This window comes from Rhea pennata, chromosome 1 (assembly GCF_028389875.1).
Source record: "Rhea pennata isolate bPtePen1 chromosome 1, bPtePen1.pri, whole genome shotgun sequence".
Lineage (NCBI taxonomy): Eukaryota > Metazoa > Chordata > Aves > Rheiformes > Rheidae > Rhea > Rhea pennata.
Genome location: NC_084663.1, coordinates 7,606,328 through 7,623,531, shown reverse-complemented (window position 1 = coordinate 7,623,531; position 17,204 = coordinate 7,606,328). Strand labels below are relative to the sequence as shown.

Here is a 17,204-nt window from a genome sequence, read left to right as displayed (position 1 = left end):
AGAGATTATGTCATACGGCTTCTTGCCGATACCCGCAGCAATTATCAGCAGTGTTGAAATGACTGGATCCCCTGTTCAGGCCTCTCTCATGTGGGGACTAGAGTAACTGGGGCAAATACAGATTGCCATTTGCTGTGTGGACCAACACTAGTTGGAAAAGAGAGAGAAATAATTTGCCAGGAAGTTTATGGATGCTTCTTAAGAGCAGAGGAATGGTGAGATTCAGGAATTCTGAGTTTGTGCCCAGGGTACATAAAGGACTGCTCTAGACTCTGTTCTTCCCAAGCCTCTGCCCTGTTTCTCCAACTGTGTCTTTCCCTGTCCTCCTCCTCCCATGCCTGTTACTATCACAGTTCCGCTCTCTGCTTCCTGTTCTTCTGCTCTGTTTCTTTACTTAGTCAATTCTAGTCTGGTTTTGGAGGTGTATCGTCCATTTCGGAGTCTCATCTCTTCTATCTGTACACATGCAGCTCCTTATCTGATCTGTCTTCCCAGTGCAAGGGAAAAAATAAGCAATAAGAGTAAGCAGAAAATGCAAAGCTGGACTCTGAGGTAGAAAAAATGTCCAGAAATGCATATGGACTGTGCCGAACTTCAGATTTCTTATTTCAGAGAACAGGCAGTCAGACAGACAAAAGGAAGGCTATTTTAAAATTAAAGTTCTTCAGTTTACAGGCAAAAAAACTCTTCCTTCTTTTTCCCTTTACCTTTTTCTTCGGCTTTGTATCCAGCATAGGACTTTGAAGCTTAAATGGTTTGTGATTGGAAAGGTTGTAAGCAATTGAGAATAGATTTCATAGTAAGTATCAAGCTACATTGGTAATAGGCCTTACATGGCCCCCTTTATGACGTTGTAGAGATGCCTTTTTTGAGTACAGGAGCAGGAAGTTAGCTGGTTTGGAGGGGTGGAAGGGTTCCCTTCCATTGCAGGGAATATCTTGATGCTTTTGAAGATTCTTTACTCCAGACTGAGGATGAGAGTCTGATATCTACTCTTTGCCCTTATAAATAGTTCTTAGTATTCTAAGGAGTTACTTGAGTTTCAGCGAGATTTCAGTGAAATGTGGGACACAACTAGGCTAAAGCTAGTTTGAGTCCTGTCATGTCTATTGGTGATGGCAAATCTCATATCGTTTCCTCTGTTACTTCAGACTTGAGACTTGCACCCAATGGATTTGCTTGCATGATGATTTTGTCATTAGGTAAAACTAGAGTTAGGCTGACCTCTGACTACTGGAATAGAGAGCTGTTGTCATTGTGGTTTTAAAAACTTATCTGTTATTTCTAAGAGGGCATAAACCAGAAGTTTGCTTGGTAAATACTGAAGATAGTTCTCGAGAGTTTGATAGTCCCTTTACAGAAAAGGAAAATGACAGACTTTAGTGTCCTTAACATCTATAAATTTAACAGTGAATGTTCATCAGCCCATGCAGTGCACAGCTGATTCTTCTGTTAATAGTTTAAATTATTAAATCATATTCCAGTTGCAAATACATGATGGGTTGCCTGGTGCCAATGGAAGCTCTTGAATTTATGAAAAACTGCATTGTATTTCATTGTGATTTGGAGGTGTTATATCATGTCATCATGAAGTGAGGTAAATACCTGGTAATATTAATTTCTGCAAAGATCTTGTATCTGTGATTAGACTGTAAGGGTTTAGAAATGGCAGAAATGTGTTTTGTTTTGTTTTTTAAATCTGTCTTCCAGCTAAGACTTATTTCTTTAATCATAGTTTTTATCTGTTAATGCTGTTTTTATCATGGTGGTTTTGCCTCTGAACTTTAGGAAAAAAAACATAAAACAAAAAAAAAATCCCCACAGATTTAAAATTTATAGAACCATATTCTGATTGCAGTTCTGCAGCTGTAAACCTAGAATAACTGTATTAAAGTGTATGATATCTTCCAGACTAGCACATAGAATTTGTTCTATACTTCAAAATCACTTTGATTTTGATATCCCTTAAGGCACATCCTTCATCAGGAAGTTTTGTATCTTCACCAGGAAACTTGGTGTCTCATCTCTGCTGTGTCCATACCCTGGCGAAACCTGACTTGCAGATTAACTCTGACCCATTAATTTACCAAAATTAGAGTAACTAAGCTCATGTGACCCAAGTGAGCCCTTCTCAGTCCCGTCAGCTCTAAGAATTCTTCAGAGAACCTCTGCTTGGAGACTAGGCTTTCTTGGAGAAAGCTTTGTTAATGGAGTTATTCACTCACATGCGCGCACACACACACACACACACACACACACACAAATATTAATTAGTTTGTATGTGCTCTTAAGAAAATGCACAAATGAAAATGTCACCTGAATAAGTGCACGCATTCCTTCAGCAGGTATGGGTGCTCTGAATTGGTGACAATGCCTGCATCTGACAATCCTGAGCTCTCTTATTCCCAGCATATGCTGTCTTCTGTGGCCAGCCTCTTACTGACATCCCAACAGAAAAAGGCTACAATATAAGGAAGCACTATAAGCTTTTTTAGGTTAGCTCCTTAGCAGTTGTAAGTTAACCTACTTGTAGTCTCCACAGTTAGTGCTGTACCCTTCTGTGCTGGAGCTGAGTTAAAAGGAATGTATCAGTTTAAACAAACTGAGTTTGTTATCAAAGCTAGTCTTGCCTAACTTCAGCCTCCGAAATTAGGAATCTGGTCTAAACTCTTTGTATGAGACTCTTGCATAGCCAGTGAGAAAAAGCTTTGACCAAGCAGTTATGAGGAATTCTCTTATTGATTGTGAAGGGAACAGATATCTGTCTTAGACTGGACTCTTAGCTGGACACATGACATGAAATGCATTATGTCACATCTTTGGATTCCTGAGTGCAGGAGCCTATGAAATAAGAGCTGTCTTAGAGTACAACCTCAGAAGTTTTGGTTTTGACAGGTGTTTGCCTGAACATACAGAAACAGTCCTCCAGCTTTTTTTCTTTCTTTTTCAGGGGCGGATAGCGTGTGCCAATGTCCTAAGTGACCTTTATGCCATGGGGGTTACAGAGTGCGACAACATGTTGATGCTCCTTGGAATCAGCAATAAAATGACAGATAGGGTAAGATTTTGGCACTTGCTTTTGAAGTAAGGGCCAAAACAGCTGTACATGCCATGATATATTTTTTCAGTGTACTTTCTCCTCACAGTTTGGGCTCTTTTAAAAAAACAAGCTGAAGACATGGCTTTACTGAGTGCCCCAGCTCATTGTGTGGTTCTTGCTTCATAAGCTTTCCAAAGCCAATTGCTAAGATTTCAATTTTCAGTGTCATCTTAATCTTCTGCTAATACCTTCATCTTCACCAAATGATGTCCCTATTCCTGTCAATTCAGGAGAATATTGCCCCAAGGCAGCAGCTGATTACCAATTGATCTAACAATCTGGACAGATACTTTGGGTTTTCTTATGTCAGTTTTATAACATCTCTTTGAAGCAAAAGCAGCTAAAACAGATTGCTTTTCTTTTCTGTTATTTTTCTGGAAGTGACCAGCATGTTTGTTTGCTTTAGCAAAGAAGGACTGTTTCTTCTAAGAAGGGAGTGACTTGAAATTTTTGCAGGTTAGTGGAGGCCAACTGCAGCTTGATTAACTTTGTGATATTGCACTGCACTGCTGTGGCTGTACCCAATTATAACAGCAAGATAGTTCTTCTGAGTTTCCAGAACTCTGACTGACTTACTTTCATGTGACCTTTTTGAAAATGTTTCTTCAGCATTTTACAAGGAGCTGTAAAACCGTAGCTCTATGGAATAGCATACCATTTTCAGGAGACTAACCTCTTCCTAAGGCTGGCTTTTCTGTCATAAGCTCTTGCCATCAGGGGATTGGCTTGAGCAATTAAGGTCCTGGACCAGTCTTGAAATGAGTAACACTGCTGTGTATGGAACTCTGACTTCTGTTTTGATCTCTAGGAAAGAGACAAAGTGATGCCTCTAATTATCCAGGGTTTCAAAGATGCAGCAGAAGAGGCAGGAACATCTGTTACTGGTGGCCAAACAGTGTTAAATCCCTGGATTGTTTTAGGAGGAGTGGCCACGACAGTCTGTCAGCCTAATGAATTTATAATGTAAGTTAAATCACTAAACAATCAAAGGCACTAGTCTGAAGTGTTACATTAAAAATCCTTTAAATACCATTTTGTGATCTTTCTCTTGCTGAATAAAGCTGTACCTTCTCTTGCTTGTGTTTGTTCTTAGCACTCAACAGATGTTATGTATTTTGGTCTTTTTATTCCCCCCCCCCACCACCACCAATATCTTGTGATCCTGTTCTCCTTTTGAAAGGAGTTAAGCTTCTAACCTTAAAAGGCATTAAAGACTACTTGGGACATACTTCTTTGTCATACTTAGATGAACATTTTAAACAGTGTCCCAGTTATCCTATTAATGGCTGTAACTGCAGCATTCTGGCCATTTAACAGTAGCCAATCTTGAATGTCCCACCATGGCATGTTATGGTATAGAAAGGAATTTGTTCCTGATCCTAGCTGGTTATTATCTTATGCGCTGATTAACAAAGATAGATCAGACTTTTTTCCTATCCGATCTTATGCCTGCAATAAATTGATAGAAAAGACGTAGTTTTGTGTGTTTCTGATTGTAAGAAGTGTTCTATTATATGAAAGAAGGGTTAGCACTTTTAAATAAGTTTGCAACTCTTTTGCTCAGTAATATCGTGTGCTGACGAATCCCAAAGGCTAATTCTGCAATTAGCTTTTTTTTTTTTTTCAGTTGCATAATGAAATATATGGGACTGTGAATTATCAGTGCTTATTCCTAATAATGTATAAATTTCACTCCCTAATTTATATGAATTCTTTGTTTTCAGGCCAGACAATGCAGTGCCAGGAGATGTGCTTGTATTAACTAAACCCTTGGGAACTCAAGTGGCTGTAGCTGTCCACCAGTGGCTAGATATTGTGAGTAAACTGAAAAAAAAAAGGGGGGGGGGAGTTAAAGGTGGCCTTCCTTGTTTCCCCCAAAGCCTCAAAATATCAAAAAGTGTAATAGATATATTGGGAGCTCATCTGGGAACGATCTACCATCTGTCCCTCCTGCTTCTTCCTTGATCTCAGCCTTATTTGCTTATATGTAAACCTTTGGAATAGAGACAGTTTGCTATTTTCTGTTGATATCAAGTCCAATTTAATTGGGTCTAATTCTTGGTAGTTCTCGGGCACTGCTGTAATAAACAAAATTGTTGACTAACAGAGCTACAGGTTAACATCCTGGGTGAAATTATGCCCTCCTCTACCTGCCAGAATAATTGGGAAAAGGTTGCTGATGTCGGTTGGGCCAGAATTGCTGTCTGTATTCAAGAGCTCTCTGCTTGTGTACATGGAAACATATCTACATTTCACATGTATTGCTCTGTGCATTCAATAAGAGTATTTCTAGCGGCATTATGTATATAGACATATTTCCATCTGTTACTTCAGGCAAAAATGTAACTACTGAAGTAAAAAGTGACTGTAAAATTGGCATCTGCTTACATTGTCTGGCTCCCAGTATGTCTGCAGAGTTGTAACTGCTCAGTTTACATTTTAAAAAGATGCATCTTTACTATTTGTGCAACTACTGAGCAAGTAGCCTGGCAGAGGAGTGAGTTCAAATTTACTTCGTCTTGGCTGTTGGCCACTAAATTGTCAGGTGAATCTAATTCCAAAGTCTGTGTTAGCAAAAGTGGTAGAGAACCAACTTGAGCCTTCATTGGAGTCTGAAGTGTGAACAACTAGAAAAAGGTATTTATTTGTTTCCTCCTTAACAGGGCCTGGCCTAGCAATTTTGACCTCTGAGGCTGCAGAATCCTGCATTTTCCAATCAAATATAAGGATCAGGGCCTCATATAATCTTGATATGAAAATCATTGAGGAACAAAAGTGAAACAACAAGACATCCTTTTATAGTATGTTTTTTGGCCATAATCTCACTTCTTAACATATCTATTGTTGTACTGACACACAGACTTGCAAATTAAGGATATTCTGAATTTTCACATATTTCAAGTATTTCTAATTTCCTTGACTGTCAACTAGAAACACTTTCTGGTCTGAAAAATGGAGGCAGCAAGGAAATCAATCCTCCTGCTATGTGTAAACAGCATATATCTTTGGTTGTGATAGGCAAATTTCTGAGTAGTTGTGCTGCCTTGTTCTTTAGCTTTCTTTTTTGAAAAAGGAGGGAAAATGAAACTAGAATTACCCATCACAAAGCCACCAGTAAATCAAGCTTCAGTAAGGAATTTGACTTTGTATTGAAAAGTATGTGGGAGAAGGTACATGGTACAGTATGTTTATGCATAGACAAGAAGGGAAAACTAGAGTGTAGAGATTAGGAGCTCCAGAACAAATTTAAAAATAAAAAAGGCTGAAGTATTTGCACCCAGAGCAGTAGCAGATGAGTTCCTGGTAAGGCAGAAGCCTGTCAAGAGCCATGTCAGAGCTGCTTATAGAAGGAAAATCTAAATGGAGGCAAAATTTGTCCTGCTTGCCCAGTTCCTGCAGACATTAGTTGCTGCTGCCAACAGCATAGCTGGGGCTTGGCTGCAACAGAGGGGCAAAAGGAGAGTCTACAGGGAGCTGGTGTCCCTGTGGGCCCCAGGGGACCAGAGCAGGGACATACTGGGTGATGGAGCTGTTTGTTGTGGCTCCGGCTGCCAGGCTGATGATGTGGAATGACTAGACTGGCCCACATTTGAGAACTAGGCCCTTTGCCTTTTCCTTTTTCAGCCTAAAAGCGTGAAAGGTTGCTCTGCATCTCTTACAGAAAGGCGTTTTTAAACCCTGCTGTGATATACCTTTCCATTCAGAAATCTGAAGTTCCCTTTACAAGGTGTCAAGGGTTTTTTACTGGGGGGGGCTTTGTTCCCTCCCTACTGTTCCTACCATCCCAGTAACTGATTGCTATAGTAATGAGGAATTTGCATCTGAGTTCCAGCCTGCTTGTGTTTGTGGCCCTCCTAATTTCAGCCTTCAGTTTTGCTTCTGCCTCATTTGTGGTGATTTCTATTCCCATCATCTGAACTGTCTCCATCCCATGATGAGCCTAAAGACCTTATTTGAAAACTAGGTGAAAGGATTGCTCAGTGTTATTTGCAATAAGAATAATCTGTATTCTGTCCACCCTATAATAGCCTAATTTATTTTTATCTTGCTCTTTTTTCATTTATGTAATTAAAAAGTGTTTCTTTTTGGGTAGGAACTAGCTTAACCGAATTTCAGATCTGATCTTGTTCCTACACTTCCTTGATCTTAATAAATAATGTATCATGACTGACCAGTCTCTTTTCTCTCACCTCATTTCTTCTGGACTCTTTTATACCCCTGGAAGTCAGTGCTCTCTGACAAGTTCCTATCCTGATCCAGCACCATAGGCAGGTTCTTGCAGATATGGCACCTTTGGTTAAGAATTTTGTGCTCTGTGTGTGTGTGTATACATATACGTGTGTGTGTGTTGTGGGTTAGCAGTGTAGACATTGTGGCTTTAAAAATCCTATTTTTATTTACTTCAGTTCTCTGTAATTTTATTTTCACTGTGGGGAGAGGGGGGAAAGAAAACCAGTTTGTAATGTTGCTCTCAACAGTTAAATAGTTGCTTCATTTCATTCTGGAATTATTTCAGCTATGAATGAAATGATTGCTCTTTATAAGGTACTGTTTTCTAAATTGTTCTGAGACCCTTTTGGGATGAAAAGCACTTCTTAGCATATGATGGAGGGGTAAGTCCATAAAAGACACTGGAGATGGATAAAAGAAAGTGTAATTGGCTAATTTAAACTATAAAGGAAGTTGATGAGATTCCCCTAATCCTACCTCCCTGGAGTGAACACGCCCTTCTGAGAGCCAGACTTCCATGTAGCAGTGGCCTTTTGTCAAAGTATCTGGATGTAGAATCGAGAATTTTTCTCTTTTAAAAACAAAAACCAGAAATTACAAATCTCAATATCCAGCAACAAAGTTCTTTTTGTTTGGCTGCGGAGTTCAAGCCAGGGAGTTGCCTCAAAGAAGTTGTTTACATAGGGCAGGTTATTCCACTTCACTCTGCCATGGAGAGTGAGATATGAGGTGCTTAATATCTATTAGGTATTAAAATAATAATAATAGTAAATAGGTACGGTAGACACACACATAAAGTACCCTGACTGTTGAACCTTCAGCCCTTCTCTACACTGAGCAAAAAAAGCAATATAATGTATTTTAGATGAAGGATTCTAGTTTCTATTTTCCTTGTGTGTTTGTTTTCTTTTTTAAGTGATAAGGCTGTGTTTTAAAATGTATAGATGAAAACCTAAGGGAATCATCTTTTTCATCCATTAGCCAGAAAAATGGAATAAAATCAAACTAGTAGTAACACAGGAAGATGTAGAACTAGCATACCAGGAAGCAATGATGAATATGGCAAGGCTCAACAGAACAGGTAAGAGGGTGTGTGTGTGTGTGTGTGTTTTGGGTTGGGAAGAGGGTTGGCTTGGGGGAGGAGGAGTAGGATTTTTTTTTCCTGTCAAATGCATATTTAATTTCATTTCTCTGCTGTTGGGAAATATGGCACAGCTGCTTTATCCCATCCTTCTGCCCCATCTTTCTTCTGTTCAGTGTTTGTGAAGCAAGTAAATTAAAATCAAACGCCCTCTTTTAATTATATAGCAGAAACACAAATGCTGCTGGAGATGATTATGACTCATATGAGTGCAGCAACTAACATCCAAGTGAGTTAGAGGATGTTTTAAAGAGAAATATATTGGATTTGTTCCTTTTTTTTTTTTTTTTTTCCTGTGCCTGGGGAACTCACAAAGGTCTGACTGCAGTAAGGTTAAAAAAAAAATGGGGAATAGAGTAATAAAGCAGAAGTTTTTCATTTTTGTTTCAAAATTTTAACTTTTGTGCTTCCCCAATTGTGGAAAATGTAGCATGTGGTTTCTTTTTGTTTTTCTTCCTTTCTTTTAGTGTTTGGAAGGCAAAGGTTATGCTTTTACCCCAGAAACATTAAGCCAGGTCAAGCTGTCTTTGGAGGAGCAGAGAGCTGAATTAGGTGTTTTCTTAAACCTCAGTTGAAGGGACAGGGATAGTTAAATATCCTTCTCCCATTTATTCAGATTTTATTTGGCATTTGTTATTTCATCTCACTGATTTTTTTCATTCTTTCACAAAGTCTTCCAGGAAAAATAAATGACCAGGATTGTCTTAATGGAAAAGAATACTTCTGGGTCCTGCTTATGTATTGGGAAGCACCAAAGAAAGGCAGAACATTCTTGGCTTTGTTTTTCTCCACTCTTTTGTCAGCCACCTTTAACAACACTTAAATATTCTTAACTGGAGCTATTGTTCTGGCTACAGAGGTGCCTTTCCAAAGCCAGGCCTCTGCAGTTGCAAATACCTAAGAATTCCATGAATGCATAGGTGGGGAGGCTGGGACTTCAGACTGGCTTTGCCTGTCCATCCACCACATGCGCTCCCTCCCCCCACAGTCTCCATGCTTTGTTTTTAAGCGCTTAAACCAAGTATCAAGAACTCAAGTAAAGTAAGTCCAGAACTTCAGAAAACGGTCACAGTAGAACTTGAGTGGCAGAGAGAGAGACGTGAGCAAATTGACCCAATATGAATCTGGTCTTTGCTGTTAATGAAGCAAAAGTGAGCTCAAACTCTCTGGCCCTAAACTTTGGGGAAGTTTGACAGGAGTACACCCCTGTTTCTTAGGGGTATAAATTATATATATATAATATATATATTAGTGTATATGTATAGGATACATATATATTAGTGTGTATATATACACATTAATATAAATTAGTAGCACATGTCTAATAGAGCATGCTCATAAATTTAACTTTGGTGTTAAATTTTCAGTATAATTTAATACAATAATACCTGAAATATAAGCTGATGTTTTAAAAGGTTACATGTAGCGTTGGTGAATTCCAGTTGCCTTCCAGCATGATTTTTTTTAATTTGAGATTTAATTTTTTTATATATAAAAAGTCAGCGAATCTGATTCAAATCAAAGGTAGCAACTTCATTTCAACTGTGCACTGTATTGTTGAAGCATTGCGCTTACTGAATTTTTTTGTTTGTTTGTTTTGAAGCTGCTGGACTCATGCACACTTTCAATGCACATGCAGCTACGGACATCACAGGATTTGGAATCCTGGGGCATGCACAAAACCTGGCCAAACAGCAGCGAAATGAGGTGTCCTTCGTTATTCATAATCTTCCTGTTCTTGCCAAGATGGCTGCTGTCAGTAAGGCTTGTGGCAATATGTTTGGCCTCATGCACGGGACTTGTCCAGAGACCTCAGGTGAGTGACACGCCTCCTTTTTCCTTCCCTGCACCTCCACATCCTAATTTAATACCATTTCAAATGTACAGCCACAAATGCTGTGTGTTGCATTCAAAACCACAGTTGATCTGGGGTATAGACAAGCTAATCTGCCCTATGAGGAACGGCTGCAAGAGCTGGGACTGTTTAGCCTTGAGAAGAGAAGACGGGGGATCTTATCAATGTGTACAAGTACCTGAAGGGAGGGTGCCAAGGGGATGGGGACAAACTCTTTTCAGTTGTCCCATGCAACAGGACAAGAGACAATGGGCAGAAATTGAAGCACAGGAAGTTCCGCCTGAATATGAGGGGGAATTTCTTCCCTGGGAAAGTGACAGAGCACTGGCACAGGTTGCCCAGAGAGGTTGTGGAGTCTCCTTCTCTGGAGCTATTCAAAGCCCACCTGGATGCAACCCTGTCTACCATGCTCTAGGTGACCCTGCTTGAGCAGGAGGGTTGGACTAGATGATCTCCAGAGGTCCCTTCCAAACTTACTGATTCTATGATTCTGGTCTATGATTCTGATGAGCATTGGCCATAAAATTGTTCACAATTGACTTCAGCATAATTTCCAAACTACCATCCTATTTGGAATGCCTTCTCCTTCCTTTTGAAACACTGTATTATAGAACCCTTACTGTGTTGAATATCTGGAACATTTTGCAGTTAGAGTTCTGTGATTTCTTTTTTTTCTTTTGAAACCTATTTTTTTTCTCAGTTATTAACTACAGAATATCCCAGCACAGCTGACACTGAGTTCTCTCAAAAGTAAAACTACACACAGTAAGCTTGCCAATCAAAGGAGTGCTGTGTTTCTCATAAATGTGTGTGGCGTTCAATGCTGAGTGTCCAGTCTCGGAGACTGTGGCCTTCTCTGTCCACTACACGCAGACATCAGGAATATAGATTTTTATTTTTTGTACCCCATGTTTTTATGCAACCTGACTTTAAGGGATTGTAACTACTAGCAAGAAAAGAATTTGGTCTCTGACTTCAGTATTTTAGCTCTCTATTCAATAAAGCTGGCATATGTAGTGACAATAAATACAGACATGACAAAAATGTACTGAGAATTGGACTATTAGCTTACAGTTAATTTCAGGTAAGCATTTAAACAATCATCATGTGGTAAAAACTTCTGATATATTTGAACATTTTCTGACCATTGAGAATAGTCCATCTAGCCTACTGGAATAAATACTTCTGATGGAAGTCTCTATACTTCATTTTTCTCTTGAATCTTCTGTCCTGTTACATTTTTTTTCTTTAATCACACTCTATCTTCTCTATCTCCCAAAGAGAAAGTAGAGCAAGAAATATGTCTTTTTCTCTTATCTCCTAACCCCCACCTCCTTCCTGCTCTCCAGAAGTATTATCCAAGTTCTCTGCAGTTTGCAACAGAGGGGGCCCCTTGTAGCAAAACAGTCCAAAGATCTGGAAAGAAACATCACAGTGAGAGCCATAAATTTTTCCCCTAGTGAATACACAACTTGCCATGATCTGTTGAATTGTTCCCTAGCCATCTGTGTTTAAACAGACGCTCTGTCCTAGAGAGACTGTATAGCTCAGATGCTGTGTAATAGGATATGGGATGTGAACCCTTTCAACAGTTCAAATCCAGCTTTAGTCAGCAGAGACCAGAAATATCTGGTGGCTCTTTGGCAAGCTGTGTGAATAAATTTGATAATATCAGACCAGCTCTTACTACCTGGGAGTCCGCATGACCAGAGTGCCAAATAACAAATGCCATTAGGCAGTGCTATTGGTTGCAAATAGGCCAAAATTTCATTGACATGGAGCTGGAACTGCCCTACTCACAAGGTGCTTTCAGGTGAGTGGCCCTGGCAGAGGGTTGTGTAGCAGTTGGTGTGAATATAGCTTAACAGCAAACCAAGAACTTGAGTCTTCAGAGCTGTCCATCCTGCATCCAGTGCTAATGCTGGCTTTTCCTTGAAAGAATGTGAAGCAGTGCAGTGGTATGCAGTGCTGTAAGAATGTTTGAAAGTGGAGAACAGTTGACTTTGGAACATAAACTAGATGCTGCCACTTGGGAATAAGAGTAAGGAGTGTCTTTTGAATCTCTGACTGGCTTACCTTTCAGCATATGTAGATGTTGATTTTAAAAAGACCAACAACACGTTCATTTGTTTATGAATTTTGGATATGTATGTATATTTGATTTAATTAGCATTGTATTTCTGACATTAGAGATGGCTGTAGGAATTTGTTATGGGGTAGTATCTACCTAATATTGCAGAGATCTGTAGCCACGTGGACATGTTAGCTCTGGTCTGAAAGCGGTGTAACTGCAGTCCTGTGGGCTTTATATTTAAACAGATAGCCTGACACCGTGCAGAAGTCTGTATTAGCTTGGGAACAGTGTGCTGAGATGACTGTACAGCATTCAGACCCATGCTGTTTGCACACTTTGTGTCCCAAGGTTGGTTGGTATGGAGACAAGCATGTGCATTGCTGCAGCTGTAGATCCAGTTGTGAGGGTGCCTTTTAGGGTAACTCATCAGGGCTGTTCTTATCTTATAGATATACCTTTATTGTGTTGTCTTAAACTTCCAGAAATGTTATGTTTGCAGCTTCTTCATTTATGAACAGATGTTTTGCAGCAGAGTGGGCAGACAATGAGAAACTTGCTGGAAAAGGATTTGAATGGATTTAAGACTTGTTTTTTCTGATGTGCATTTGCTGGGCACCTGTTGGCAAAAGTCAGTGTTGGAAAGATCTCTTATGTCATCTGTTTCATCCTGCAGACATAGTTGCTTAATGTTAGTTTTACTAAAAATCAATTTTACATGATTTTGTGCTATCTTATAGGTAACTTTTGCTAATGGTTAAAGTTGCAGTCGGGAGGATGTTTTCAGTCACTTTAATTGTGTTTATTAGACTGGCTACTTGCAGAAATAAGTTGCAGTATCACTCTGTATGGGATACTTATGCATGTGCATTTTTTTCAGTCCTCTTTTAACAACTTCTGAAGCTGTTGACGGATGTCAACAAACCTTTTTAGTGTAGGAGAAGAATTTCAAAGATGCAATGTTTCTGTAAATTTTATGAAAATAGGCAGATGGATAGGATAGGAGGACTGCGTTGGTGCCTGAGGAGAGGAAAGGCAAACGATCTCATTTTTTTTTATTAGTCCCTATGATAGAGGCATTAGCAGAAGCAGGGACACTTAGTTTTCATTCATGGAACTATTTGCGTTTCTCCACTTATTTGGAAAGCTTTGTCTGGTCTAGTTTGTGCTTTTGTAGTTCAGTTCTGTGTTCAGTTTTCTGCTTGCAGTACAACAGTTAAAAATGGGTATGGTCAAAATCTCTTTAAAAAAAAAATAAATTTTAGAGATGTAAGCCAGGACAGATGGCAGTATCTGCTTCCTTTCAATACAAAAAATGGGAAGCACGCAATGAATTCTCAAGTTGCCAAGGCCATTTGTTCATGCAGTCTGTGGCCCATTTGTTTTGTCTTCAGTGGTGGCTAATGGTATACCGTTACTGCTACCAGTACACCTGGTATAACGTCACTGGTACCTGCTGCTAGCACGAGATACACAGGGAATGCTGCTTGCTTCAGTGCAGAGTGGCACTGCTGCTTTGTTTTCCGTAGGAATAGCACATTGCAGCAAGTCAGATTCCTGGTCGTTCTAACCTTGCACAGGTGAAGGCTTCTTGTGGTTATCCATGGGACAAAAATTGCTCAGAGCAGCTAGGAATGCTAGAAGCATAGTGGGAAAAATCTTAGGACTTACCCAAAGGGTTAAACAGACCAGTCAACCTACCAGAGAAGTAATTACAGTCCTTGCAGATAGGAATCCTATAACTGATCAAGAGTAGCCCACAGCCTTTATTAAGAGCTCCTGATCAAACTGTGGGATGTAGCAGTCAAGTGGGAAATGTTTTTTTGATTAGAAACTTGCATTTTGGCATACTTTTCTGATCTCGACAAAGAACGTAATACTGTGCGTATAACTGATAAAAACTGTAGAATTTGTGTGGAGAAAAGATAATGAGTGAAAGTTGTTATCTTGCTCTTCCTGCTTATTTTCTCTGCAATACTTCAACTCCTCCCTTCTGACTGTTAGTAAATTCTCTGCACTATCACTTAAACTTCTTTCCTGGCTCATTGGCACTGTGACATGAAATATTCTTCAATTTGATTTAGAGCCTTCCATGAGAATGGTACTTAACAGGCAAATGAACTGCAAAGGAATTACATCTGGAAGAGCTTAAAACATTGTGTTTCTTGTTCTTGATGGAGATACCTGGAAGTTCTTATGTTCTGGTATGTCTGTCATAGCTAGCCATTTTTATGGATAGCACACTCATTTACTCCATACAAAACCTAAAAAACAATTTTCATAGTCAAATATTTCTCTCCAACTTAATGTTCAATAGCTACTTCTTCTCATAGCCTTAAATTAAAAGCATCCGTAGTCACCACTTCTCTTGTTTGCTTGGAAAAGCAGTTTCCATGTAGAGGTATCCAGCGTGCTTGGGAGTTGTCTGAACGCCACTAAGGTGCAGGGATGCGTGAGCCATGAGCTGAGCAGGGCAGCTGGCTCAGTAGATGGCGCTTGGCTTCCAAGTTTGGTTCGGATCTGATGGCCCCGTTTCCAAGCAGCGGAGGCTGGGATGCTGGTTTGCTGCCCTTCACTGAGGCAGGAAGACTTTGGGTCAAACAACTTGTGGGTACTCCAGTATTATCATTCTCCTTTTAAGAGTAGGCCAGCCTCAGCATGTGTCTAATTCCTGTTTGGATAAATTGAAAGTTGAAAGAGGCTGCTCTCTATTGGAATACAGCAGTGTACAGGCAAGAGCTGTAAAAACTGTTTGCATGTAATATTTGAGGCTTAACTAGGCATCTGCAGATTAATTTATTGTTCTGTGGTGCAGTGTTTCATAGGCCACACAGCATAAATCTAAAAAAGGTAGGAAATATAGAACAACTCTTAAATTTTAGTAATAGAGGGGAGGATAGCAAAATACTTAATGATTTGTCCAGAGCCTCCTGGAAGTTTGTGCCAGAGTGGGTGATGAAACTCATCTTAGTACTTCACTTGTAAAGTCATCTTATTCAGTGCTTTGGGATCCTTAGAATGGAAGTGTTTGTTGGTTTAATAAGTGAATGGCAGCCTTGCAAACTGGTTATTGTGCTGCTCCAGAAGAGCATGCATTAGTAGATGAAGTATTTTTGCAGTTTTCTCTGTGAGAAAAAAGGCCTTCTGGGAAAGGCAGTAGCTTAGAAAATCCCTATTAGCAAATGGGTCCTGGCTGTCACAGGGAGCGCAGGATCAAGCATGTATTTAATTTTCTGACTTCTAACAGTCCCTGCTTAATGAATGATTTCATAGCAATCAATGGGATTACTTGCAGAATCAGCAGTTACCAATATGTGGTTATAGGTACCTGAAGATGACCTTGATTGAAAATGTTTCTGTGTGTATACTCCTAGCAGAGGATTGCAAAGTGCCTCTACAAGAAGTTTACAATGCCAGTGTTGTTTGTCATCTGTTGGCATCAGTACAGTGTCATTTTGCCAACGTCTTTTGTGCGTATTTGGCTTCATTTACATATGCACCAATGCTGAATTCAGGAACAAACTTCTTTCTGTAAAGTGAGAGCTCACAGACTTTCACCATGTCTTCTCCTGGAGTCCTGCAGTCTGTCAGAATTCACTGAAGTCATCAAGTACTTGTCTAAATAGGGATTTGGCAGACCAAGGTAGAAATGCTTTGTAATCAGACATTTAATGCTCTGTTTTTTCTTTGCAGGAGGCCTCCTCATCTGTTTACCACGAGAACAGGCAGCACGCTTTTGTGCTGAGATCAAGTCTCCAAAATATGGTGAAGGTCACCAAGCATGGATTATTGGCATTGTAGAGAAGGGCAACCGCACGGCCAGAATTATAGACAAACCACGAATCATTGAAGTTGCACCACAGGTGGCCACTCAGAACGTGAACCCAACGCCTGGTGCCACCTCTTAATATAGATGAAATAGCTGTTTGTTTTTAAATAGATCTATTCCTTTATCATCCTACAATTTAAAGAACTGTAAAAAAAAAGAAAAGAAAACTTGTTGTGTCTGCACATCTGGTGGCCTTAGGTCAGTTTATGAGTGGATACAATTAATAAAATAAAATCCATTGCCTTTTTTTCCTGTTACATTAACTGAAGATGCACCTAATCTTGAGGCAGCTTCTGAGTTGAGAATTATATTGTTATCCAATACTGTTGATTCATTTTGAATCTTTAGACACTTATCTCTTGCCGCATAGGCTCTTTTTAAAGGTGCTTTCACGTAGCACAGACATTACCAGTAGTAGTGTCAAATAGCAGTTTGTGTCCTTTCATTATATGTATATTTATCATAAGTCTAATTTTGATGCCTTGAATGATATTCCAGAAAGGCAATAAATTGATAAGCAACACAGTGGGTATACCCAGTAGTAAGAGGGTTGCATGGTTGCATTCAATCTTTGATTTTTGTAAGGTTTAGTCTTACCAAGAGCATCTACGACCCTGACACTGCTTGGTAGTGCACTCTGTTTAAAGAAGCAAGTGCTGACTTTGCATGGAAAGCGCTTCAGAGTCGGAGGAGTCATTTTTTAATTTCATTATTTGTAGACCTGACAATATTTACTGTATTATCAATGATTGTTTTCTTTATTGATAGTAGGGAAAAATAATAATTTTTTGCAATGTGATTGGATGTGCTATAGTGCAACAAAGGTTTTGCAGACCAAAAGGAGGTTACTGTATAATATTCATTTACAATTCACTATATAAATAACTACACAAATAATTTTTAAATATAATCAAACTAAAATAAACCTGTTCTGTGGATGGTAGTGTTTAATACATTTTATATTTTGTATAGTGATTA

General features: G+C 39.3%; 1 protein-coding gene across 4 annotated transcripts in view; it reads left to right on the top strand.

The window, feature by feature from the left end:
- Positions 1–17,204, top strand: part of SEPHS1 (selenophosphate synthetase 1) — a 25,385-nt gene extending 8,181 nt beyond the window's left edge. For 2 of the 4 annotated variants that reach the window (XM_062581078.1, XM_062581086.1), the window contains exons 4-9: positions 2,951–3,058; positions 3,909–4,063; positions 4,825–4,915; positions 8,312–8,411; positions 10,075–10,287; positions 16,091–17,204. In XM_062581078.1, coding sequence (XP_062437062.1) covers positions 2,951–3,058; positions 3,909–4,063; positions 4,825–4,915; positions 8,312–8,411; positions 10,075–10,287; positions 16,091–16,305 — 882 coding nt within the window. In that variant the 3' untranslated portion in view covers positions 16,306–17,204. The remainder of the gene's footprint in view (positions 1–2,950; positions 3,059–3,908; positions 4,064–4,824; positions 4,916–8,311; positions 8,412–10,074; positions 10,288–16,090) is intronic. The other 2 variants (XM_062581106.1, XM_062581097.1) reach the window with 1 other exon arrangement.